Source organism: Equus przewalskii, chromosome 21 (assembly GCF_037783145.1).
Source record: "Equus przewalskii isolate Varuska chromosome 21, EquPr2, whole genome shotgun sequence".
NCBI classification, from domain to species: Eukaryota; Metazoa; Chordata; class Mammalia; order Perissodactyla; family Equidae; genus Equus; species Equus przewalskii.
This window is the reverse complement of record NC_091851.1, coordinates 38,500,612-38,526,580: the sequence shown is the minus strand read 5'-3', so window position 1 is coordinate 38,526,580 and position 25,969 is coordinate 38,500,612. Positions and strand designations below refer to the sequence as shown.

The 25,969-nt window shown below is 58.8% G+C and overlaps 2 protein-coding genes across 13 annotated transcripts in view; one reads left to right on the top strand and one right to left on the bottom strand.

Annotated features, from left to right (window-relative positions):
• The window catches only part of RIPOR3 (RIPOR family member 3), a 74,614-nt gene extending 54,267 nt beyond the window's left edge, over positions 1-20,347 (top strand). For 4 of the 9 annotated variants that reach the window (XM_070589446.1, XM_008534747.2, XM_070589447.1 and 1 more), the window contains exons 4-22: positions 1,175-1,253; positions 3,714-3,737; positions 4,014-4,067; positions 4,774-4,923; positions 5,062-5,125; positions 5,468-5,511; positions 5,695-5,820; positions 5,898-6,043; positions 7,349-7,478; positions 9,309-9,881; positions 12,431-12,561; positions 13,328-13,451; positions 14,071-14,206; positions 14,824-14,985; positions 15,642-15,803; positions 16,271-16,473; positions 17,523-17,606; positions 18,633-18,723; positions 19,183-20,347. In XM_070589446.1, coding sequence (XP_070445547.1) covers positions 1,175-1,253; positions 3,714-3,737; positions 4,014-4,067; positions 4,774-4,923; positions 5,062-5,125; positions 5,468-5,511; positions 5,695-5,820; positions 5,898-6,043; positions 7,349-7,478; positions 9,309-9,881; positions 12,431-12,561; positions 13,328-13,451; positions 14,071-14,206; positions 14,824-14,985; positions 15,642-15,803; positions 16,271-16,473; positions 17,523-17,606; positions 18,633-18,723; positions 19,183-19,286 — 2,587 coding nt within the window. In that variant the 3' untranslated portion in view covers positions 19,287-20,347. Of the gene's footprint in view, positions 1-1,174; positions 1,254-3,713; positions 3,738-4,010; positions 4,068-4,773; positions 4,924-5,061; positions 5,126-5,467; positions 5,512-5,694; positions 5,821-5,897; positions 6,044-7,348; positions 7,479-9,308; positions 9,882-12,430; positions 12,562-13,327; positions 13,452-14,070; positions 14,207-14,823; positions 14,986-15,641; positions 15,804-16,270; positions 16,474-17,216; positions 17,359-17,522; positions 17,607-18,632; positions 18,724-19,182 lie in introns of all 9 variants that reach the window. The other 5 variants (XM_070589442.1, XM_070589444.1, XM_070589443.1 and 2 more) reach the window with 2 other exon arrangements.
• A 1,041-nt stretch (positions 20,348-21,388) lies between these two features.
• PTPN1 (protein tyrosine phosphatase non-receptor type 1) overlaps positions 21,389-25,969 on the bottom strand; it is a 62,545-nt gene continuing 57,964 nt past the window's right edge. For 3 of the 4 annotated variants that reach the window (XM_070589449.1, XM_008534745.2, XM_070589450.1), the window contains exons 9-10: positions 25,023-25,194; positions 21,389-23,491 (exon numbers count right to left, since the gene is read on the bottom strand). In XM_070589449.1, coding sequence (XP_070445550.1) covers positions 23,468-23,491; positions 25,023-25,194 — 196 coding nt within the window. In that variant the 3' untranslated portion in view covers positions 21,389-23,467. Of the gene's footprint in view, positions 23,492-24,656; positions 25,195-25,969 lie in introns of those variants that run through there. The other variant, XM_070589448.1, reaches the window with a different exon arrangement.

The following is a 25,969-nucleotide window of genomic DNA, read 5'->3' as shown; positions in this document are numbered from 1 at the left end:
GTCACCCTCTCTGATTGACAACAGCAGCAGCAGCCACGACTTGTTCGAGGCGTTATATTCATCCTGTCCTTGAACCTCTAAAGAGCCCTGTGAGAAATCTCAGCCTCCTTTGCCAGGCGAGGAAACTGAGTCCCAACAATAGAAAACGACTTGCCCAGGATCACACGGCCAGGAAGTGGGGCGGGGGTTCCTGGGCAGATGCTGGCCTGACCCGCTGCTCCCCCTGGGCTCGGGGCCAATGTCACCTCCCCCACTGGCAGGGCCTGGCTCCCCACCCAGGGGGCCTCCCTCGCGCTCCTCCCACGATGGGCATGACATGCCTGGCCCAGTGCTGGTGCAGAGTAGGCGCTGGGGTGTGTGCCTGGAGGGCAGAGGCCACCCCGAAGGCGACTGTCTCCCGGGACAGCTCCTGGTGACCCCGTATGTTTGAGACTTATCTGGGGTCAATGGCATCCCATTCTTCCCGGGGAGCTCAACTCCTGAGCAAGCGGTGGCCTGGCAGAAGGTGGTATAGGTGGACCCAGAGAGGGTGAGTCACCTTCCTGGGGTGACCCAGCAAATTTATGATGGAGCAAGATAGGGCCCCCACTCCGGCCCCCAAGTCCAGATCTTGGATTTCCTGTCCGAATCTCTCTGGCTAGAAAACACAACTTGAAATGCCCCCTCTCGGCCCACCACTCTGTGCTTTCTAGAATGGGTTTTCCAGGCCCTCTCGGGCCCTGGCCCTGGGCATCTGTGAGGGAGGCGTGCTCGCGCTGACCTCCCCATGGGCTGGGGTGGAGGTGTTGGCCCCTGGAGCCCGCTGCCTGGTTTCAGACCTGGTTCGGCCTCTTCCTGCCGTGTGACCCTTTGCTGGGTGACTGGGTGTCGTCAAGGGTCAGTCAGCCTGTCTCTAAAATGGGTGTCACAGCAGTAGCGCCTGTATGTGGGACTGTTTGGGGAATTACCTGAGAGAGTCCCCACCGTGCAGAGCGCCGGGCTGGCAGCCCTCGGCATGTGGGACGTGGAGGCCGAGCGGCTGGGCCAGGCTTGGGTGGCAGTGATGGCTCTGCCCTCTGACCTCGGAGCCCACTAGGACCACCGCTGGTGCCGCCCCACTGGGGAGCACTGGTCGTCTGCCTGTTTCTTTTCCTCTTCTTGCTCCTTTTCAAACTCTGCCCTCGTCCCCTCACAGGGAGCATCTGTGCGTCCAGCAGGCCGAGCTGGGGTACCTGTCAGGACGCCACAAGGACGCCCGCAGGAATTCCAGGCTGGTGAGACCTCCTGCCCTTCCCACCCCGTAGCCGGCGGGGCTCAGGGTGGACCCCCCTCACCCCCTTGCCTGTATCTGGGTGTGAATCCCGTCTCAGAACTCAGAGGGCAGGGAAGGGACTTTAGTTTATGACGAATTAACCTCACAGGCTGGTGGGAAGCTCCCCCCGCCCCCCCCCGCCCCGCCATACTGCCGCAGGTCATCCTGTGTCTTAGGGCTCAGCTCCGTCCTCTCTGGGTCTAGAAGCGCCCTAGGGCAGGTGGGTGCCCAGAGGTGCGCATGTTTTCGATGCCCTATTTCCCAGGCCTTGGCCATCTGGGTGCCTTGCCATCCGGGCGGCTTCTGCGATGCCAGGAAATTGGGTCGGGCATCGACTCTGGGTGTGTCACAGTGGCCCTGACGCTGGCTCCACCAAGCCTGCGTCCCCAACATCCAGCAGTTCTGTGGTCCTCCTGCCATCTGGAGGGCGTGGCTGGCTCCAGACTCACCCCCTAGCAGAGCCAGATTTAGCAAAAAAGAGACCCCAAAACCAAGACCAGAAACAAACAGGCAAACAAATAGGATGCCCAGTTAAATTTGATTTTCAGATAAACAACAAAATTTTCCAGTATAAGTACGTTCTGGGCAATGGTTGGGACACATACTAAAAAAAAGATTGCTTGTTTATGGGGACCTTCCATCTAACTGGGGTCCGTAGGGTCCCTGCTCGCCCTGCCGCATCCTGTCCCTCCGCAGAGGCTCTTTCTTTCCAGTCTCGGGAAGACCCTCCCATCCTTAGTGCGACTAGACTTCTAGAAGCAAAAGCGGGGGCCTTGCTGCTGGTTCCAGCACCCCTCCACCAAAGCCCGGAGCCCGGAGCAGGCCACCCGCTCCGTGAGGGACTGCAAAGACCGGGAGAGGGAAACGGGTCTTTCTCTCAAAATAGCATCCGGCCTCCTCCGGATCGAGCTTCAGCGGAGGAGACCCTGGAGGTCGGAGGGGTGGGAGGCTGGGCCCCCAGCCTCACGAGTGGGCCGGCCCCCTTGGGGAAGGCTGGCTGGCTGGCTGGCTCAGTCACTCCTTGGCCCCCTTCTTGCCCTTGGTGGGCGGGTGGTCAGCGCGGATGGTGCCAGGATCCCGCTGCCTGTTCCCCACCCAGCCCAGCGCCCGCCACACCCTCCCATGTGGCTCAGTGGTTCTCATGGCCCATCTCTCTTGGTCCTAGAAGTGACTCTAAGGGAGGCGAGGGTTTAAGGGTTCATATGTTTTAGCTGCTCTCATTTCACACACGGGCACACTGAGGCCGGGGACGGGACAGCCACTCCACTGGGGCTGCACAGCCGGATGACCGGCCTGGGGTCCTGCCTCCCTGGACGCTGCTGGTTCTCGGTTTCTGAGAGGCTGCTGTGCGGTCACTTTTCTTTCCAAAGGCTTGGGGACGTTCCCATTTCTTTATTTCTTACACAGAGTTTTCATATCGTAATCCCAGGCGTACAATTTCACATAAAAGCGTACACAGGAAAATGCAGACTTTCGGGGGTTTAGCCCATCTTTCCTTTCTGCTTGAGGCCCCATCTTCTCTGTTAACCCTTGAGGACACAGTCTAGGATTTACCTTTCCGTATTTTCTCCCTGGTCACATAATCGCACGTACAGATGTGTACAGAGGGTTTGGTCCACGGCTGTCTCATAAAGATGAAATCTCGCTCACATCCTCTCCTGCATCCCACTGTCTCTCCTGGTGCACCGTCAACCTTGTGGAGACTCCTCCGGGCCCAGACACGGTGACTGTAACCCACGTGGGCAAACCAGAGCCTCTTTTAGAAACAAACTTTATCCGCGCACGGCCATACCCGTCATTACGTGCCGTCTGTGGCTGCTTTCACGCCACATCGGCAGAGACCATGTGGCCGCAGAACCTAAAATATTTACCATCCAGCCCGTTAACAAAGACTTGCTGGCTCTGACAGCATGTTCTTTTCACTGGCAGCACCCCGGCCCCGGCGGGGCTGGACGGTCCACATTGCCATTTCCTAAGGCCGGAGCTCGTGGGCGGTGCCCTCTGCCCACTCTCGGTTCTTCTGGTCATGGCTGAAGTCATCCCCTAAACAATGAACCACGATGGTCCCCATTTTGTTGAGTGCTTATTGTGTTCTTTATTCTTCATAGCAATCCTTTCGGGCAGGTGCTACAGCTACCCCCTTTTACATAAGCAGGTAGGGTCTCAGAGAGGTGGAGTAACTTGCCTGGGACACACAGCTGGGCAATCGGGCCAGGCCTAGAACTGCCTCTCCCGAAGTGCCTGTGGGTACTCACTCCTCCTCTGTGGCCTGGACCATGGCCGGCTGACTGCAGGCCTCAGAGGATGGAGTGGCTGCCGGCTTCTCTGTCCTCTGAGCTCAGGCACCCCTGCAATGTAGTCTCGTGCGTCTTGGAGGAGCGTCCGGATCGCTGACCCTTCTCCTCTCTCCTTCCCCCTTCAGGCTTTCTATTACGACCTGGACAAGGTGAGTGAGGCTTCCCCTGTCTGCACGTGGGAGGCACGTGGGCCGAGGCTGGGCCTGGCTGACAAGTATAACAACTTTGTTCGCATTCCATCCTCCGGCCACCTCCTCGTTTTACAAATGGGGAAACTGAGGCTCAGCGATGAGCCTTCCCCTGGGATGGTGAGGGGCTGGCCTGGCTTCGAGCCCAGTTCTCTGTGTTAGGACCTGCAGGAGGGGGCAGGGCCGGGGGGCGGGGGGGCCAGGCCCCTTTACACATCTTTTCTTTTTCTGGAGAAGCAAACGCGCTCCGTGGAAAGGCACATCCGGAAGATGGAGTTTCACATCAGCAAGGTCAGTGGGCCCTGCCGTGCCGCAGGCTGGGGCCGGGGAAGTCTTGGGCTGGCTGGGCCTCCGCTGGGTTAGCCCCCAGCCTTCCGGGTGCCGGGCGGCTGGAGGAAGCTGAAGAGGAGCCGGCGCTGCAGGGCCGAGCCCTGAGGTGGGGACCGGGGGGTGGACTGTGGGGTTTAGACAGCAAAACCTCATGCTTGGTCTCAGAGGGCTGGGAAGGTTGAGTCCAAACTCCCATTGTAGTGATGGGAGAGTGGAGGCCCAGAGAGGGACAAGGGTTGGCCCAAAGTCGCACAGCAAGTCCTTTAAGCTTTAAAGTCTGTAGACCCTTCCAAGATCTCGCTTTACTCTCCCCCAGGACATGAGGAACCCACCTCCCCTGTTTTATAGCTGAAAACTCAGGCAGGGGTGGGGGTGACGCCTTCCCCGTCCAGTTCACTAGTTTTCATTGTGCACCAACTGCACGCCAGCCGCTGCCAGGTGTGGGGATATGGAGTGGATGAGGCAGACGTGGTCCCTGCCCCCGTGGGCTCACCCTCTATGGGGTGGGGGAACGAGAGTCGAGAGCGTGACCGTGCAGGGTGCGATGCCGTCAGGGGTTGGGGTGGGGATGTCAGCTGGGGCAGCCTCTCCGAGGGTGAGGGTGGCAGGTGGCCCTGGGGCCCTGCCCCCCCCAGCCCGGGTGGCACCCAGCGGCCTGTGCCCGCAGGTGGATGAGCTCTACGAGGGCTACTGCATCCAGTGCCGCCTGCGCGACGGCGCCTCCAACATGCAGCGTGCCTTCTCCCGGTGCCCACCCAGCCGTGCCTCTCGGGAGAGCCTGCAGGAGCTGGGCCGCAGCCTGCAGGAGTGCACCGAGGTGGGCGCGGGCGCTGGGGGCTGGGGCGGGCCCCGGGGAAGATGGTTGTCCGCCCACGGGCCTCTGACGGCAGGGTCTGTGCGTTCCCCTGCGGCCAATCCCGGGCCAGCGGCGAGCGCCCTGTGTGGGGCTTTGCAGGACATGTGGCTCATCGAGGGGGCCCTGGAGGTTCACCTGGGCGAGTTCCACATCAGGATGAAAGGTAATGAGCTGAGTAGGGGCAGAGGCCAGTCTGGGTGGGGTTTCAGAACTTCTGGGGCTCCCGGACTTCTGCTGAGGGTCAAGGGTTGGTCAGACTCCCAGTGGTCCAGGCCCAGCCCTGGGTTCCCATTCGTGTGACATGGGACCTTGGGCAAGTCCCGTCCCCTCTGTGAGTTGGATGTGAGGGCCCAGGCCTAGCTAGTGTCCGTCATGACAGCTTATCCCTCCCTGAAGCTGCTACCTACCCTTGGGTGGGGGCAGGGGGCATCCCTGGTGAGGGCCTGTGGTCCACGGGCAGGGGCAGCGGAGGGCAAGAGGAGATCAGCCCGTCTCTGTGTTCCAGGCTTGGTGGGCTATGCACGCCTCTGTCCTGGAGACCAGTACGAGGTATGGCCACCCTCTAGGGTCAGTCCTCAGGGCTCCCCGCCAGGCCTTGGGGGTTGGGAGCTGCTGGGAACCAGGGTCCCAGCTGGGTTTGTCCCCATCCCCACCTGGCTGGAAGGGAGGGCCCCCTGGCAGGTGGGGCGTCCACCTGGGGCTGACCTGTCCCTTCTTGGGCCTTGTCCACAGGTGCTCATGCGCCTGGGCCGCCAGCGCTGGAGGTTGAAGGGCCGGATTGAGTCGGATGACAGTCAGACCTGGGAGGAAGAGGAGAAGGCCTTCATCCCCACCCTGCACGAGAACCTCGAGATCAAGGTGGGTGGGGCCTAGGGGCAGGGCCGGGGCGCCCAGAGGCTCCGATCGGAGACCACCCACAACTCCCCATCCCCCAGGTGACAGAGCTGCGGGGCCTGAGCTCGCTGGCGGTGGGCACTGTGACATGTGACATCGCCGACTTCTTCACGACCCGGCCGCAGGTCATTGTGGTGGACATCACAGAGCTGGGCACCATCAAGCTGCAGCTGGAGGTGCTGTGGAAGTGAGTAGGGGCCACTTCCCCAGCCCTGCTGCCCCACCCCAAGGCCAGCCCCAAGCTCCCACCGAGGGACTCCCACCCAGAGAGGAGAGACAGGCCCTTGCTGGCTCCCCCTGGTGGCCTGACTGCACACTAGCATCCACGTGGGCATCCTGCCCTCATCCTGCCCCAGGGACAGGCCTGGGCCAGACCCTCTGGCAGGCCTCGCCCCTCTGAGTTGTAATTCCTTCTCACTTTGGAGCGAGTGGCTTTTCAAGAGCCAAGCGGCCCCCTGGGCTGGGCTCCCTGGAGGGGCCGTCTCTGCCCAGGATGGTGCTCCCTGCTGCTCCCGCACCTCAGTCCTCTCTGACCCCTGCGGCCCAGCGGGCTCAGGCTGAGCGGTCACCTTGAGTCCCCCCTGGGCCACAGACCCGTGGATGGGGGACACTCATGGAACGCTCCTGCCTGGGGTGGGGGTGCTGCCCTGAGCATTGCATTTCAGTGGCCGCGGGTGGTTCCCAGAGGGCGGGTGGGCAACAGCGCTCTCTTCCCCAGTGAGACCCTGCGTTTCGACGGACCCTTCCCCTCGTTCCTCAGGGCAGATGCAGCGGGCACCAAGGGGCCGGGCCGGGCCGCCTGTCCTGCAGCTCACTCTGACCAGCGGCGGCCGGTCCCCACTCCCCTGGGGTGGGTGTCCGGGCGTGGCCCCAGAGCTGCTGCTGTCTCCCAGGAGGCGGGTGAATTTGGGCAAGTGGTCACCCCAGCCTCAGTGTCCCCATTTGTCTAGGGGCCGGAGCACGTGCTCTGGGAGCCCCCTGGAGCACACAGGGCAGAGGGCTGCCAGCGCCACACCACCTCGGCCGGGCCCTGGGCGGGCAGGGGAGGCGTCCTGGAAGGGCTGCAGGGCCTCTGCCCGTGGGCCCACCTGCGCCAGGCTGAGCGTCACCCCCCCACCCTGCCGTGGACCCAGCCTCACCCGTCACGGGGCCGACACGACATCCTTCTGTAGTGGCGCCCCTTCCAGATGAGCAATCTGAGGGGTGGGGACACAGTCTACCCAGACAATGGCAGAACTGAGCGGCCACCGCTCACCTGCTGAGCCGCTCGAGGGGCCTCTGAGCGGGGTGTCCCTCACATGTGCCATCCGGCCAAGGGCCTCAGGGTGCTGGAGGCCGAGAGCCGTTTCCCAGACAGCTGCGAATGGGGACCTTGAGTTCCCGGGCACTGGCCGGGCCCTGCGCCTCCCCCAGCCTCCATCCTCCTGAGACCCCTGGGTCCTGTCTGTGCCAATGTCCTCCCAGGACCGGTGACCCCTGTCCTCTCCTCCAGCCCGTTTGACACTGAGAGCTTCCTGGTGTCTCCCAGCCCCACGGGCAAGTTCTCCCTGGGGAGCAGGAAGGGCTCCTTGTACAACTGGACGCCCCCGAGCACCCCCAGCTTCCGGGAGAGATACTACCTGGTGAGTGAGCCTGTGGGGCCTGGGGGGTGCTCTCCGGGCCGGCACGGGGGCTGGGCCAGCAGCGGCCACCTCCAGAAGTAGCGAGCCTGGGCTCAGCCTCCCTTCCTTGGGGTTCTCCTGGGTGTTTTCTGTGCTTTCTCCTCCTTGCTGCTGGCTCTCCACGCTGGGGGCCTCTGGACTTGGTTCCTGGGCGCCTGGGATGGGCTCTCTGGACGGTTCCACCGCCCCAGCCGTGGCCGGGGCCTCCAATGTGTTTGTTTCAAACTTGAATGCAGTATGTGTTTCTAGCAGGTAATACTCTGAGACCGTGTACAGTAAAACATCTTTCCTGCGGCCGCCAGGGAACTGGTCCCCTCCTTAGCGGCAACCACTGTGGTCGCCTTCCCCCGGATCCGCCCCGTGCCGCCTGGCAGCCGGGGCGCCTTCTCCTCCGGCTCCCCCTCCAGAGCAGCCTCTTTAGCCTCGTGAGGCACGGGCGGCAGAGCAGAGCCCCCTGTCCCGGGCTCCCTCAGTCTCTCCCGCGCCACGTGCATGTGTGGCTGCATCCTACTTCCTTTGAGACATTGAGGCTGCTTGCGTTTTTGGTGTCGCCAGCGACAGGAGAGTGAAGAACCTTGCACATGTGTCCCTCCACCCGAGTGCGAGTGCCTCCCCACAGCGCGTGCCCCAGTGAGAGTCTAGGCAGAGAGACGGGGGCGGGGAGGGTGACGCTGGGCTGGACCCTCAGCGGGGAGGGAGGCTTTACACGAGCCCAGCAACCTGAGCGCTTACAGAAGACTGTCTGGCCATGGGGGCCAGTGCATCTTGGTTAACACGTCATCTATAGTGGAGAGCATGGACTCTGGAGCCCCACAGCCTAGGTTCAAATTCTGTCTATGCCTCTTACCTGCAGTGTGACCTTGTGCAAGTTGCTCAACCTCTCTGGAGTTCGATTTCTGTATCAGAGAAATGAGAATGACAGCACTGCCCTGATGGGGTCTTGTGAGGGGTAAATGAATGAATAACGAGAAGTGCTTGAGAGGAGGCCAGGCAAGAGACGGGGCAGCAGGAGCATCGACCGTGATGCTGGGGCTGCTTGACACGCAGAGGGTGAGGGTTTGTGCCGCACGCCTGCATTCAGATCCTTGCCCTCTGCTCCGGCCCGGGACGGCCTCTAGAGGTCAGAATGCTGCGCCCTCCTGGAGGCGAGGGTGGAACGCAGTGGGATCGGAAGCCCCTTAGGGCGGGTGACCGCTGAATGCTTAAGGACAGCTGCTGTTTTCAGAGGATGAACACTCAGTGCGTACCACAGCCAGGTCCTCACTCCTTCATTCACTCACTCATTCAAAACCACGGCTAGGCTCTAGGCCAGGTGAGGACATCAGGACCAGGGGAAAATCCAGCGTGGGGGAAGGGACCACCAGGGCAAGGTGGGAGTTACTATTTAAGATAAAGTGTCCAGGGAAAGGTCCCTAGAAAAGGTGACATCTGAGTAAGGACCTGAGGGGGCAAGGGCACAAGCCACAACACATGGGGAAGAACGTCACCCTTCAGTGACGCTGAGAACATAGTCAGTTCAAAGGCCCTGAGGTGGGAATCTGCGAATGAGCCTGGAGGGTGTAAGAAACAGCAAGGAGGCCGCTGGGGCTGGAAAGGAGTGAGTTAGAGGGGTGACGGCGACAGGGAGAGGCTCCAGGCTCCTGGCAGCACCTCTGGGTCGCCAGTCACCTTGGCAGACCTCAGCCATCCTGAGAATGTGAGCGTGCAGAGCAAGCGTCTGTGGGGGCCTCGGGGCAGCCGTGGGCGTCCCTGGGATGGCCGGTGAGGCTGGTCCTATGTCTCTCTCTCCAGTCTGTCCTGCAGCAGCCAGCACAGCAGGCCTTGCTGGTGGGTAGGCCGAGGGCCACCTCCGTCCTCAGCTGCCTGTCTGACAGTGACCTGCAGGGCCCCGGCCTGCGGAGCCGCAGTCAGGAGCTGCCTGAGATGGACTCCTTCAGCTCCGAGGACCCCCGGGACACTGAGACCAGCACATCAGCGTCCACCTCGGACGTGGGGTTCCTGCCCTTGGCCATCGGCCCCAACACCTCCATTGAAGAGGAGGCTCAGGAGGACCCCCCGGTCCTGGGCCTCCTGCCAGAGGCTGCTCACCTGGCTGGAGGCTCGCGCGTGGAGCCGCCTGGCTGGAGGAATTTGGGAGTAGAGAGCCCCACCCTGCCACGGGGCTCCCCATTCCAAGACCACGGGATCTCAGGGAGCCAGGAAGGCCCCGATGAAGGAGAAATCAGGCACGGAGCGGACCGGCCTGGAGAGAGCCTTGAGGGGCCCCTCCAGGAGGTCCTGGACTTACTGGGATCCATGGACTCCACCCAGCCCCGGCTCCGGGAGCTGGAGTACCAGGTCCTCGGCTTCAGGGACCGGCTGAAGGTATGTCCCCTCTTTGCTGGGCAGCACCTGGCTTTGCTGATGGTGTAACGACTGGGAGTGGGTTCTGGGGGCAGCCAGCCTGGGCTGGCCTCCCTGCCTCACGCCATGTGACCCGGGCGGGCGATGTCTCCTCTCTGGGCCTCAGTCTGCTCACCTGCCAAGTGGGGACAGCAGGCTTATCAGGCTGGGAGGAGGATTCTCAGAGGAAGTCGGGGCTCAGAGTGGACCTGGCCAGAACCCAGCCCGTCTTACATCTTCTGACTCGGTCAGCTGGGGCTGCAGCTCGGCATTAAGATCCCAAGCTTGGGGTGCTCTCAGGGTCAGAGCCACACCCCACACGGAAGCTTCTCGACAGGGCCCACGCCAGGGGCCGTTCTCAGGTGGCGCCCAGAGGTGCTGGCCGGGGCAGACTGTGCCATTTTCTTTGGTTTACATAACTTTAAATGTACATCAAATAAAATGTCTAACACCAGCACCCACTGACACATCAGTTAACTTATGCAAACACCATGCCTGTGGAGGATGCATGGGCACTGCCGTAGCTTCCGTCTCTTCCAAACTCAGTCCTGGCTGGTTCACCCCCACATCACACACAGCCAGGTGACAGGGAGCTGAGCCTGCATCCACGCCCGGGAACTTTAAAAACGGACTGACTGTTGGCCACTGCTGCGGTCTTTAAAAAGGACCTGCCGGAAGATCTGGAGAGAAGGATTGCAGAAAGGGTGTCACCTTTTTGTGTTTCTTAAAAGCATTCTTACATAGAACAGCGTGAGTTGGCACAACGCAGCTTCTGCCACAGACCTGTATTCTGAAAAATTATACCCATTTTACCTAAAAATCTTAAAATAAGACTGCAAGAAGGCAATAATTTTGAACGCCTTTGAGGAACTTCTTTGTTTGGCAAACCAAGTTAGAACAGAACAAATGATGAGAGGCTGTGGTTTTAGTTTGACTTTTGAAAGAGAATATACACACGCTTCTATGTGTGTAAATACGTACGTGCATATATTTAAGTCTATACAGCTGGCTCTCACTATTCACGGGTTCTGTTTTTGCAAATTCACCCACTCGCTAGAATTTATCTGTAACCCCAAAGTCAATATGCTCGATGCCCCATGGTCGCTCGAGGGCGTGTGCAGGGGGAGCGCCACGTCCCGATGCGCGTCCCTGCGGAGGTGGGACGCGCCGATGCTCTGCTTTCTCGTGTCGGCCACCTGGATGCAAGTGTCCCCCTCAGTCTAGTTAGTGCTGTTTTTCACATGGTTGTACTTGTTTTTGGCGATTCCACTGTTTACAACGGCCCATGAGCGGCATGCTGACGTGCCGTCCAGCATCCCCAAGCGCAGGGAGCGGTGATGGGCCTTCTGGAGAAAGTGCGTGCGTTCTGTCAGCTGGCTCCGGCGCGGGTCACGGTGCTGCTGGCTGTGAGCTCAGTGCTGGCCAGTCAACAGCAGATATTAAATACAGCGCCTTTGAACAGAAACCCGCGTCAACGAGGTTCTGTGCTGATGGTTGATGAAAATGCCGTGACCTGAGGCTCACGGCCGTGGCACCCCCAGGAGCAACGGTTCGGTGTCCGTGGCGACTTTAGAGACCACAACCACTGCGAACGATGAGAACTAACTACGCGTGCGCGCACACACACAAACTTTCTACCAGAAAGGAAACCTCTGCAACTCGCCTTATTATTCTCCTGTTGCTCAAGGTTTTCTCTTGGGGCCCCCTCTTAGGGCCCCAGCTCTGGCTCGGGGGCAGTGTGTCTGCTCGGGCTATGTCTTAGGCGCACTTAGTTGGGACGAGGCCCAGTGAGCTGGGCACGGGGACGGGAGCCAGCCCTGGAGTCCCACCACATATCGGAACAAGACCGGAATTTCCATTCGTGGATTTCTAGATGCCAAGGAAGGGACCTGTCACCTGGAGGCACTGAGCACCAGTGGCAGGAGCGGTGGCTGCAAGGCCCCTCCCCGGGGAGGGTCTGCCTCCAGCCTCCTCTTCTCTCACGTTCCCTGGGAGAAGTGACCCCTGGAGTCGAGGGGCTCGCCTGGCAGCCTTGGAGCCCTGAAGAGGTGTTGGCCTGGCCCACGCCATATTTAAACATAATTTGGAGGTAGTTGTTGTTATTTATAAACTGGGTGGCCTCCCACAAAAATCTAGGTTTCCAGCTTTTCTTAGGAAGTTGAACGACCTGGCCACACCGGCCTGTTCTCAGGCGGTGGCTGCTGAGCAGAGCAGCAGCCACCCTTTGGGGAAGGGCACCGGCTCTCCTGCTCTCCGTGGTCCCCAGACCGCTCCCTCACTCCTGTCCCTTGTCCCGTCCCTGTGGATGTCTGTGATGGGGAGACTTTCAGCTCTGTCTCCCTCAAGCTTTTGCACCACACCTTGTCATAGGCCACTCAGGACAGACCTCGGGGAGTGCCTACCCCGGCCCGTCCCGACCTGGCAGACTGGGACCCCCACTGAGGGACGGCGCTGTGGCTGGGCCGCTAGGAGGTGGGTGTGCTGGGCTGGGCGGGCGAGGGGCCACCCCTCAGGGTCCCCATCGTCCACAGCCCCGGGTCGCCCGCCAGGAGCGCGCCTCCACCGAGAGCCTGCTGGAGTGCGTCCTGGAGAGCTTCGCCTTCCTCCACGCCGACCTGGGCGCACGCCGGCTGGCCCTGCTCGGGGGCTCCCCAGGCCCAAGGTGAGTGCCCATCTGCCCGCTCCGGCCCCTGCCTCCACCGCCAGAGCCCATGTGTCCATGGCCTGGCACAGAGCAGGGCCCTGGTGACCACTGCAGACCGAGGACACCCCAGCCTGGCCCGGAGCCTTCTACTACGAGCAATGGGCTTTCTGTTTATCATAAAAAGCTGAGTGCACAGTAGCACCTCTGTCCTCCACTGAGCCAACGCGCAGCGGCGCCCTGTGCCCCCGTCTCCTGCACCCTTGCCCGTCCACGCCCTTCCTCCCCCAGCCCCACCGTCCCTCCACTGCCCCGAGCGCGTCTTCCATCCCAATCTCAGCGGCACAGAGGTGTCTCCACTGCTCCTCTCCTCTGCCATCCCACGGGGGGGTGGCACTGCCCCCACACTCCCGGGTCACTCCCATCCTTCCTCAGGCCTCGGGGTCAGCTCTACTGTGGGGCGCATCTCATTCACCCTCACTGCCTGAGCCTGGGGCTCCTGTCCCCACTTTACAGACGAGTAAACTGAGGCTGGAAGGGGCAGACCTATCCAGCATCACGGACGGTGGCCCCCCCAGGCCTGGGGACACCATGGCACGCAGTTTGTGTCGTGCGCCTGTTGTTGCTCTTCCTTTCCCCTTAGTGTTCTCCTCAGCTCCACCACACCGCCCTGGGGCCCGCAGTCGCCCCCTGGTCAGAGCTCTGCAGGGAGGGGGGCCCCTCCACCCTCCGAGGGAGTGGAACCGCCACCCGGAGCGCTCACCCAGTTCTTCTCAATTCAACTCAGGAGGGACGGGACGCCACCCCCAGCGCCATCGCTGCAGGCGTCGTCCAGGGAGCTCACGGCCGGCACCCTGGAGCTGGACACGCTGCTCACCATACACCTCCAAGTCTGCAAGGCTCTGCTGGAGGTGGCCGAGGGACAGGGGCGGGGACACCTGCCAGGGGCCTGGGCTGAGGGTTGGGAGTCCTCTCTGCAAAAGGCGGACCTTGAAGGTGGTGGGAAGCGTGGTGCAGGAGCGAGGGAGCCAGGCGCTGGGAGCCAGGGAGACTGAGGAGCTCCCTCTGCGCAGGCCCAGGCCAGGCCTGGGTGGACAGTCATGTGGCTCTCATGCAGCCCTGGCCCTGAATCAAAGGCAGTGGCTGCGACTCTCAGCTGTAGATGCCAGAACTCCAATCCAAACTGGCTCGAGAAAAAGGAAAATTTACTGGCTCACAGAACTGAAAGGCCCAGAGGTGGGCTTCAGGCCCAGGTGGATCCAGGGCTTCAAATGTCATCAGGACTGTGTCTCTCCCTCCCTCGGCTCTGCTTTTCTGTGTGGGTTGGCTTTCCTTTCAGTCTGACTCGCCCTTTCTGGTGGTGAAGGCAGCCCCTGGCAGCTCCGGCCTGTATCCTATCACCTCAGCCACCTTGGTGCGGGGGGATGAGACAGAAAGGATGGGCACAGGGAAGGTGGGGCCGTGGTCATGATGGCCGATGTCGGACGGCATGTTCTGTGCTAACCTGGAGCATCATGGGCTGCTTCCCAGAAACTGGCCTCTCCTAATCTGTCGAGGATGGTCCAGGAACGCCTTCTGGAAGAAGCTGCACAGCAAAAGCGGGTTCTGGAGACGCTGTCTGTGATTGATTTTGAGAAGGCCAGCAAGGCGGCATGCGTTGAAGAGAGTAAGTGACTGCCTGCCACCCACGGGCTGCTCGTGTGGATGGCATGAAGCCCAAGGGAGCCTCATCTCTCTTCCCGGACATCCGAAGTTAACTGGAGGCCAGGGGCTGTGCATGGGGACAGTGGCTGGGCCGGGCTCAGAGACACACACTGCAGGGGCCGGGAAGGGGGCACACAGCCTTGGAGTTGGCAGCACATGCTCTTTGGTCAGCTGTGTGACTCTAGGAAAACGATTCACCTCTCTGAGCCTCAGCTTCCCATCTGTATAATGGGGAGGCCACTGGGTAGAGGTCAGTGAGTAATCCGCAGGACACATTCCAGGTACACAGTGTATACTCAGATTAACAGTGGCCGTGACCTCAGTTCTGCCTCTGCCCCCAAGGGCCCTCTCCTTGTCCCCAAGGAGAAGCTGGTGACAGCAGCCACCCCAGGGTTGTTGTGAGGACGGTGGGTGGTGACCAGGCCAGGTGCCTGTCCTGTGTCACACTGGAAGGTGGGAAAGGGACACTGCATTTGGCTCTGTCATCCCTCCCCTCCCAGTCTCTGGGTCCGAGAGGAGACCCTGGGCCCCCCGTCACTAGCTCTGGCCCTCACCGGGCATCTGAGCCTGGCCTTTCAGTCCTTGCGCAGGCCGCCCAGAGGAAGGGGTGTCTGAGGCTGTGGAGGGGGTGTGCAGGGCCCAGCGGGGTCCTGTCCTGCCCTGGCTCGGCACTGCTGCACCAGCTCAAGAGGACCTTCCTGCGCCGAGTCCGAGCGAAGTGCCCGGGACAGCTGGAGACAGGTAGCTCCCTCCACCCCACGAGACGCGTCGGCCTCCAGGCCTGTCCCCTCCCCACGGCCTCAGGGTGGCCCTGGCTTCACCTCTGCAGGGCGTCTTGTGGCCAAACAGCGGCCATTTCTAAGCTGGGGCATGTCAGCTCCCCTTCCTGGGCAGAGAAAGGGGGTGTGTGAGCCCCGAAGCCCCAGTAGCAGTGGACGATGCGTTTTTCTGGGGACCAAGCCCATAGCTGCCCCCAGAACCTTCAGGGGTTAAGGAAGCGCCTCGATGGGGAGGGAGGCGCCACTTGATCTGCCCAGTAAGGGGTCTTGAAGCCTTGCTGGCCTCTTCCTCAAAAGGCAGAGAGCATCTTCCTCGGTTGACACCTGAGGGCGACAGCCGTCCTCGAGGCAGTGGCTCTGGCACTCACGCGGCCCTAACCGCTGCCTGGCTGCCCGCTGGCCTACAGATTGATTCAGGTGCGGGGGCCCGGGCACGGGGATGCACCCCCAAGACTGCCTGACTGGGGGCTGGGGCCCCAGCTGGAGCACACGCCTTCGCACAGTGAGGGACAGCTGTCCACGTGCCATCAGCAGGCCTTTGAACTGACCGCGCCACACCGCCTGAGAAGTCCCGAGGGGGTGCGGGCTCAGTCCTCACGGCCTTCTCTGTCCTGCCAGTGTGCCGCCGGCTCCTGGAGCAGGTGATCAGCTGCGGCGGGCTGCTCCCCGGAGTCCGGGCCCCTGAACAACAGACCGTCACCTGGTTCCAGTTCCACAGCTACCTGCAGAGGCAGAGTGTCGCCGACCTAGAGAAGCACTTCGCCCAGCTCACCAAGGAAGGTGGGCTGGGGGCGGCAGGTGCCTCACGGCAGCGTGGAACAACAGAGCCATGTCCGTCCCTGGGTCCTCTGTCCCGGTTTTCAGAACCGCCAGCTGTTCTTTTGAGAGCCCAGATTTAATCAGGGTCCACACGCAGCCCACGTAGGAACTGGTTCCCCAGGAAGAGGTGGCTTTCCAGGCCCGGAGCAGGGGTCAGAGCTGGGGAAGAGTGATGCTGGGCTGGCTGGAGTCCCAAAGCATGAGCTGCGGGCTATTAATTTTCTGGTGTACTTGACCCCTTGCCAGAAAGCGTTCCTAGAGATCCCAGGAGGCCCCTCTGAAACCAACCCAGACGTGCCGTGGTGGACACATGGGCTTGCCCTGGGACCTGCTTCTCCATGGCAGTTGCAGTGGCCAAACTGACCTGCGCTGTCCCGCCCAGCCCCAGTCAGAGGGGACCCTGGGCCCACTCCTTCCATCTCTTCCAGTCACGCTTGCCGAGGAGCTGCAGGGCACAGGGCAGGTCAAGACGCTCAGGAAGCTGCAGGGGAAACGGCTGGACCAGCTCCAGCCCCTGCCCCAGACCTTAAGGGCCTGGGCACTGCTCCAGCTGGACGGGACCCCGCGGGTGTGCAGGGCAGCCAGCGCTCGCCTCGCCAGCGCAGCCAAGAACAAGAGCTTTCGGGAAAAGGTACGGCAGGAGGAGGGGAGGTGGCGTCCCCCTGGCCGCAGGTGTGCAAGGCGGGCGGCTCTCCCTCTCTCGGAACAACACAAAGGAGTGAGGACGGGGGGTTGCATTCCCTGCAGGATATTTCGATTTAGGGAGGCTCCAAACGTGGGCACGGCCCTCCTCACGCCTTTGCCGTGGGTAACACCAGCCCTGGGGCGGGGTCTGGGCCCAGCTAGGGTTGCCAGGCCATCACCTGAGGAGCCTGCATAACCACACGCCACAAGCTTGCCACCTCGCTTGCCTCAGTGTTTCTAAAGCCACATACCCATTCGGTCTCTGGGACGTGACCTATAAGCAGGGCGTTTCTAGAATCCTGACGGCCATCCTCACGTCCTTTCAATCAGTCTGTGTGGTTGGCTGGTCCACTGTGTTCGGTCCATTTGAAAACCAAGATGGAACCCTCTGCCTTTTAGGCTCCTGGACTCATGGCATTCTTGATTTGAAGTAGTCTCTGAGCTGGGAGGAAGGCAGAACTGGGGCCGATTATAGTCTCGGGGTTCACCACGGGCCACCTCCCCACGTGCTTCCTAGTCAATCTTTAGGATTTTGGCAAGCAAGCTTTCTCTTCTGGCTGTAGTGACTGGACCAGGGTCACGTGGCGGAGGAGGTGGGTTCAGAGCTGTGCCGGAAAGGGTGGTGGGAGCAGAGCCCCTTGCCCTCTGGCCTGAGGGGTTCTCAGCCACGACGACGGCTCCTCTGTCCAGTTCTTCTGCTGTTCCGGCTGGACATCGGATTCCTCTGACGTGGCATTTTGTCTGGATGGCAGTTTCAGAATGCACTTCATAAACGTTGGGAAAAAGAGTTTTCACTTGACTACCGTCAGCCTGGGGCCAAGCATTTTTAGAGGTAAAGCGAATGCTGCAGGATAGACACTGGGACACTATGTGCACCTGGGCCAAAGATGAACAGCTCGCAGCCTGATTTTGTCTAGAAAAAGCTAAGCAGGGCGTGATTAGGGTCAGCGCCTGGAGGCGGAGCCGAGGGCCCCCTCACGGCAGCCTTTTTCGCAGGCTCTGCTCTACTACACGGCCGCCCTGGCCGAGGACGACGCCAAACTCCAGCAAGCCGCGTGCGTGGCACTCAAACATCTCAGGGTGAGTTAACCTGTCCCACTGGTGATGGGGAGAAGGCGGCTTGTGGTCCAAGTTAGTTCATTTCAAAATAAACCCCCGGAATCAAAATAAGAACGTCACTGCCGGCAACGCCGCACCTAGCGCTGGCTTTGGAGGAGCAGCCCTCGGCTCCCCCGCAGAGGCCGCTCCACCACAGGGAGCCTTCGGCTGGCTCTGCCGGGTCAGCAGTGGCCCCAGGGACCCACTTCTGCGCTCCTTGATCATATTATAGAAAATTCAGGATTCTTATCCATTTTTAAAATTGTAAATAATATTAAGAGCATCCTCGTGCTTAAAGCTTTTAAAAAATCGAGCTCTGGGGGCCAGCCCAGTGGCGCAGTGGTTAAGTGTGCATGTTCCACTTCGGTGGCCCAGGGTTCACTGGTTCGGATCCTGGGTGTGTACCTATGCACCGCTTGTTAAGCCATGCTGTGGCAGGCATCCCATATAAAATAGAGGAAGATGGGCACAGATGTTAGCTCAGGACCAGTCTTCCTCAGCAAAAAGAGGAGGATTGGTGGCAGATGTTAACTCAAGGCTGATCTTCCTCAAAAAAAAAAAAAAAAAAGAGTTCTGAATTATTTCCTTAGGCTAGACTCTCCAGAGTGTTACTCCAGGGCCAGAGAATATGAACGTTTTTGAGATTCTTGATACAACGTAGCCCACTCACATGCCCCAAAGCAGATGAGAGGGGATGCCCGTTTTAACTCCGCCTCACCTGCATGTGGAACTCTCACTTAAAAAACCATCGCGAATTTGCTAGATGAAAAATAGTCCCAGATCGGTTCAACTCGCCCTGTTCATCCTGGAATGAGTCGACAAGGAATTCCAGGAGGACCATCTGGTGGTCATCCAAGCCAGGAAGAGGGTGCGGCTGCGCTCTGGTCCTGGGCCCGGAGGGGCAGGCGGACGGCGTGCCTGAGGCCTGCCGGGCTTACAAAGGGCATCCCACCTGCTACTTAACCACAATGGCCCCCAACAGACCCTCCTTTTCTCAACCTCAAACAGGGCATCGAAAGCATCGATCAGATCGCCAGCCTGTGCCAGTGTGAGCGGGAGGCTGTGCGAGCGGCGGCAAGGGAAGCCACTCTGTCATTCGGTAGGTCCAGCACTGAGCGGCGTGTGCGGCGCAGCTGGGTTCCCAGGGTCCTTAGAAAAGCTGTGGTCGACAGGCCAGGGTCAGCCCTCAAAGACACAACACAGCACACAGGGCAGGCAGTTAGAGACCCGTCACCTGCACTTGACCAAGGCAGGTTTCCTTCATGGTTGAGGTGGCAGGAAGTGCTTTTTCCTCCGTCGACTTCAGTTTACGCTCCTGGGGACGGGACTCAGGTGCGAGGCAGCAGTCACATACATCAGGCTCCGCATCAGATGCAGGGATGAGGCACTGGGGCCGTGCAAGTCGGCCGGTGGGAGCTCCCCAAACGCTGCCCGCCCCTGGCCCCTCACAGCGGCACCCGAGACCCAGCCGACAGTAAGCACTAAGGCCACCTTGGCCTGCCAGAGTAGGAAACATGGGTGGGGGACAATCAAGTGACAGATCGCCTTAATATTTCAGGTGAAAAAGGCCGCTTAGCTTTTGAGAAGATGGACAAACTTCGCTCAGAACAAAGAGAAGCCGCCTTTTGCCAGGAGGCAGACGTTGAAATCACAGTATTTTAAGCAGCCTCAGCTGATGAGCTCAGATCTGGCATCTTCGTGTTTGCTGCTGCCCAGCCTCGACACAGGCACCGAGCTTCGGGGGTACTGTGTGCTCCCCTGGAAGCGTGAGCTGCTCCCCGAGTCTCCAGAGCAACTGCAGAGCCCCAGGGCACACGGGAGGCTTCTGCACAGGAGCAGAAAAAAGTGACGCCCAGCACTCGGAAGGCGGCACAGCGGCAATCAGAGATGGGCTTTGGGCTCTGAGACTGTCTGACCTTCCCTGGATGCAGAGCTCTGGCGGGCCAGCCAGCCATGCTATGGAGGGGCCGAGGCCAGACAGGCTGAGGCCTGGAAGAAAAGGCTGCAAGACGAACGGGCTGAACTCGAGCTCTCGCGGGTCAGTGAAGACTGATTGAGGCCTCGAGCAGGCCGGCTGACCTTGTCAGGAGGGTGTGGTGGGTCTAGTCATTTCAGCAGCACAAGCTGTCCCCCGGGTGAGCTGCAGAAGGTGGGGAGAGGCAGAGCCAGGGTTTCTATGATGCACTTTTTAACATGAGCCTACAGCCCGCATGCCACAGGGGAGCCTGGTGGCAGCCTGCTGACCATGGACCTTATTTTCACTGTTAAAAAGCACAAATGAAAGAAAAAAATGCCACCGGCCAAGATGCCTTGGGTTTCATGTCAGCAGCAGCATTTGCTTTCACCTCACTCATCAAAATGGAATCCAGCTTTCGAAGCACGTCCACTTAGGGCCGTTAAATAAACTGCTTCAGAAGCCATGAGCTGGTCTGAAGAGAGATTTCACTGAAGAACATGTTTAAAGAAAGAAAATTAGTTGCCTATTTAAGTCTATTAAAAAATCTCAAACATGTCCTGAGCTGTTTGTGTTAACACCGTAGAGATAAGCGGGGTTTGCACGTGGCTATCCACAATGGCGTCAGAAAACTCCGTAACTTAAACATTCTCATTTAAACTTCCTGGACATATTTTGTTCTTTCTGGTGTAACTTAGTATTTATTTGCCTTGTTTCTATGTTCGATTTTCCGAAATTTTGATTAAAAAAACAATTTTTATTGCTGTTATATTTTACGTGAAATGGTAGAAAGTGGCGGCTGTTTTACCGAACCTCCGGGGGTGGGAGCGGCCCCCCGTCCCCTCCGCGCTCTCCAGTGAGCCGGGGAGGCGGCTTCTCCCACACAGGTGGGGAGCAGGCTCCCCGGGTGCCCACTCCCACAGACGCCAAGGGGCAGGGCCCTTGTCTGGCCTCTGGCCATTTGATTCCTGCTCCAAAGTTACAAACTTAGTTATTCTTTCTCACGCCAGGATTCTAGCTCTTCATGAAAGCTTAGATGCCGTTTTTTGAAACTAGACATAAAATGAAGCTAAGATTGAAGTGACAGTGGGTGTGACAGCACCAGCCTGCTGCCCACAGTCCTCTCTGGGCGTCCCGTGGTCACAGGACCACAGCCCGTCTGTGTCCCGGTTCGGCGGAACTCGCTGGGAGGCCACAGCACAGTTTACTCAGCAGCCAGCTCTGAACAGTCATAAAACCTTCAAGGGCACAGGGAACTCTTTGTACTATTTTTGCAACATTTTGCAAGTCTGAAATTATTTCAAAACAAAGTCAAAACATCACTTTAGGAGAGATTTACATTTAACCCTGTATAAGAAAGGAAGCCTATGTGAAGTTTTTACATCTCACACTATCTCTACGTCAATTCCACATCGTGCGTGACCCACCGAGGCACCGAGATGGGGTGACCATTGTGTCTCACAGGCGATGGGACACATCCTCGAGGTGTGAACAGTTCCTCAAACATCGTGGAGATGTTTCAGGTAGTCGGGGGCCCTATACATTCACAAGGTGGGTGTTGTTGCTGCTGCTGCTGCTGAAGGAAATGGGCTGAGGCCTGAAGCGTTAAATAAACTCACCGGGAAGCGGATGTCCCCCAGCCCAAAGGCACGCACAACTCCCAGAGGCCGCTGCAATTCTGAGATGTGGGAAGTAGAACCCTGCTTGATTGACAACATCTGCTTGACATCAGTAGGGATGGAAAGAAACAGGAGTTGCCCATCCTGGTTCAGGCCCATTAAGCAAAGAAATGGGAAGCACGCCAAATCCATGTTCTTTAGAAAAAAATTTTATTGTTGCAACTAAAATGCAAACCCATGATTTATATGGCAAGTTGGAAAACTGTACAGTTTAACAGTTCTGTGAGGTCACAGAAGACCCTGAGACGCGCCCCCCACCCCACCCCACCCCGTCATGCATCCACATATACACACACCTGACAAGGTATTATACCAAAACACCTCGCTTTTTTTGTTTGTTTTTATTTTTGTAAAAATGGTTTATTCCATGGCCATTGTAAAAAATAATGACCTGATGAGTAAATATCGGCTTAAGGCATATAGCAGAGCAGCTCGCTACTTCTCTAACATACATGTAACAAGATGGAGAGCCATCTGTTTTCCAAGGATAGGAGGTGAAGCCAGTATATCCATTTTGAAATGCTACTATGTATATACACCCAAACTACTGCATACATATACAGGACTTCAGAAACAGACAGACAAGCCCAACTCCAGACTGCTCACAGCCTGCGCCGCAGCCCCACCCGCACCTCACCAAGGCTCTGTGGGGTGCCGCCGCTGCTCCCGCCGCAGAAGCACTCTGCACGGGCTCCTCACACGGGAAAGGCAAAATGTGAAAATGCTGGCAAAAGAGCAGCTCATGAGCTACAGCTGCCTTTTTTTCTTGTTAAAAAAGCCACTTAACGTGGAGATCTTACGTTCCCCTCGCAGGAAGAGCCGTGAGCACCATCAGTCCCCGGGGTCAAGGGCAGGGCAGACAAGCCTCTCTCCGCGAGGCCCCCGCCCCTCCCCCAGACCTAGACTCTAAGGGACCGTCATCCAGGTTGTCTCAAGAAGCGTGGTTTCCAACAGTTGCCTGGGCTCCAAACCCCAGTCTGCTCAAGGAGAGCGTGAACTGGGGATAGTGGAGGCTGATCCCAAAGGTGCTGGCGGGGAGACCCTGCCTGGCTGGATGTCCAGAGCGCGGGGTGTGACTATGGCTTCCCACACCCTTGGAATGTCTGAGTTACGGAGGGACCCAGCCGGACCAGGACAGGCTGGGCCTCACCAGGAAGTCACCAGAGTGTCATGCCAGGAATTAGGCAAATATCTGTTACTGGAAAACATCACTCCACTGCTGAAGGGCGATTATTTCAGCAACGGTCCTAGGAACCACACCAGGTAAGGATCAGATCATGCAAAGGGAGACTGGACTTGTCCACGGGGCACACCAGTAAGCAGAGATCTAAGTATTTCAAGCACGTGGTATTCGATCAGGACAAGGAAGACCGAACATGCATTCTAATACACACGGGGAGAGCGGAGACCGACAGCAGCAGTCTAGCAGATAACGGGGAGGGAACCACCGCGACAAGGGAATCTCACATCGCGTATCTTAAATATCCAAGTGTTCATTATATATTATCCCACTGTTCTATAAACATTTGCCAAACCTCTTCTCACGTTACCCACAGTGTCACGAAACAGCAACTGCTCACAACCGTCCTCTTCCTAGCACTGGTCTGACGCAGCAGGCTCACACCCCAGTCTTCCGTTCCCAGCACTACCTGAGGGTTCACTATTGTACTTTTTTGATAAAGCCCTTGATGCAGGGCTGACATCAAAAAATTTTAATACATTATTGGTTTAAGAAAATGCTAGTGCACTATGGATGCCTTTGGGGAAAAATAAAATAAATATGGAGTGGCGAGCCTCCTACATGCAGTCTTGGTGGAGGTTACGGGGAGGACGCTGTGCACCGCCCACTGGGATGCAAGGGGACACGCTGAGAGGGAGCCCTGGGTGAGGCGAGCCTTGCGACTGGCGCAGGCCACCCTTCCTCTGTGCCAAGGGCACCGCGCTCTGCTCTGCTCTCCTTCAGAAAGGCGTGTGGATCTGGGACCAAAAAGGGAGGCAGAGAAAGGAAAAGGGTAAGGTGTGAGGCCAGCAGCCTGGGGCGGGGCGGGGCGGGGGCACAGGGCGGCGGTGGTTTCTGGTTTCGGTGCAGAGCCAACGTCCATGCCGGTCCCGGCTGGCTGAGCTGTCCGGCGGCCCTGCCCTCCCTCGGCCTGCGCATCGGCTGCGGGCTCTGTGAGCAGGAGCCGCCAGCAGGGTGGAGGTGGGTCAGCCTATGTGTTGCTGTTGAAGAGGAACTGGAATGAAACCAAACATTTTCAGATGAGCCCGGACCCACCCCCGCAGGCCGCAGCCTCGGGCCCCAGGCCACCCTGCTCCTCACCACGCCAGCCTCCAGGTAAGGCGGTTTTACTTTTTTTTTTTTTTTTTTTTTACAATAGCTTCCCCTTTCCAAAATTCACCTCTAAGGAAAAGACTGTTTGCTTGTTGCTAAACCATCTGATGCACTCAAAGATGGTTGCTTGGAAAGAGGTAAAATATTTTAAATGATTAAAAAAAAAACGGTCTCGTGAGGTGATTTCCATGACCAGAGTTTTCTTTTTCAAGATTGGCACCTGAGCTAACAACTGTTGCCAACCTTTTTTTTTTCCCCTGATTTTTCTCTCCAAATCCCCCCAGCACATAGTTGTGTATTTTTAGTTGTGGGTCCTTCTAGTTGTGGCATGTGGGACGCTGCCCCAACGTGGCCTGACAAGCGGTGCCATGTCCGCGCCCAGGATTCGAACCAGCGAAACCCTGGGCCGCTGAAGCGGAGTGCACGAACCTAACCACTCGGCCACGGGGCCGGCTCCCATGGCCAGAGTTTTGAGGCTAATCCTCTCTTCTCGTTACTTCAACAGCAACACACGTCTAACACGTGGATTTCTACTAATACGGAATTTATATTCCAAATGAAGTGGAGGCTGCTCCTTCCGGACCTTGACGGCAGGGTGAAAAGCCAGTGGCCGGTGGCCAGCCTGTGGTGAGCTCGGACCCTGAGGCCGGGCCTCGAGGAAGCTTGGTCTGGGGCATGGAGTGAGGCGGGCCGAACACGAGAGGATGGCCACAACAAGAAGGGACGGGCGGGGAAGTGACGAGAGAAAACCAGCGGGACACCCTGAGCAAAAGCAGAAGCCGGGTTTGTTTTCTAGAGATGGCCTTTTTTCTTCCTAAAACGGGAAAGCTCATAGGCACCGTGCGCGCTCAGTGTGTGTGCGCACAGCGGAGGAAGGGACTGAGCAAGACGGCGTCCTAAACCCCCGGAGCCTCCCCTCCGAAGGAGTGACATTCGCGTGAGCGCGAGTGCGGAGTCTTTCCCTGGGAGATCAAACAGAAACGGTGGATCTGCTCACGCCGCCGAAGGGCACAGGAAAGTTTCATAAGTGCCTAGTCTTTTTTTCCCCAGAAATAACAAAAAGCTGCTTTTTATAAAGGTTAAAAACAACAATGTGTTGTAATTCTATTTTTTCTTTCTTTTCAAAAACGAACCAAAAAAAAAAAAAAAGAGAGAGAGAGACATATTTGGCATTTTCTCTACTTACTCCTGAACAGGTTAAGGCCCTGAGATTAGACTCGCATATTCTTGGGACCACAGGGCTCCTTGAAACCCCAGCGCATCAATCCTCAGTCCTCTCGTTAGCCCTTCACAGTTCCAGACTCTAAGAACCTTTGATCTGTTTCTTCTGAGACTGGCTCAGATCCTCGTGCAGCACTGGATGCTAACGCCGGGCTGTCGGCCAGTGCTCTCTGCACACGGTCTCGCCAGCACGTCTGTCAGTGAAAACATACCCTGTAGCAGAGGTACGCGCCGGCCGTGAGGACTGTGGCCATGCACATGTTGACCAGGAAGGGCTTCCAGTGAGTCAGCGCCTGGTCCTGCTCCTCCTTGGGCGGCGACAGCTCCCCCTGGGCAGGACCTCCCCCGGCGACCCGCCTTCTGACTTCAGTGTCTTGCCTGTTGCTGAGGAAGGAGGCGGCAGAGAGGGTTAGTCACTCTGGGGAGAGGATGGTGGGCATGCTATTCTTACGGGGGACTCTCAGGAGAACACGAGCACGGCAATGCTGACAGTGGCCTGAAGCCCAGGTGTCACGGCCTCCCTGCAGGGGCCCAGGTGGCCCCATAGCCAGGGCAGAGTTCTGGAGACCTGTGGACTCCTTGGTGGTGGAGGGTGGTAAGGCTCTGAGGAGAAATACAGCCACTGGTGCCAAGACAGGTGCTAACTCTGCCCCGGGGTCCGCTCACAGGATGCTGCCCTTCAGATCAGGGGAGGCAAGGGCATGGCCCAGGTGCTACCAGCTCCACCCGGGCACCCCGACGGAGGCTGATTCACAGGGGCCCTTGACGCTGCTGACACGAAGACACCACACACTCCCACTGCCGTTCAGCACTGACCCTCCACCCACGCCATTGCAGGCCCGAGTCCCCTGCAGCAATCCAGTCCTGCCCACAGGACCAGGGCCAGGCGTCCTGTGAGCCATCTAGCGGCTGCCTTCCTGACGGCCAGCAAGAGCCACCCCGCGGGGATGACGTGCACTGTGTCCTTGCTCCAGGGCTGTCTTGGGAGAGGCCAGCAGAGGCTCGCGGACCTGTGAGGAGCCAGGCCCCTCCTCTTCCCACCCCTCCAGGCCTTCCCCTGTCCACCCTTGTCTCCACCAAGGAGGCCCTGGCCACAGGAAGTCCTGCCTCACGTGTGCACCTCCAAGGCCTTCCCACCCCAGCAGCCTCCTGTGTGGCT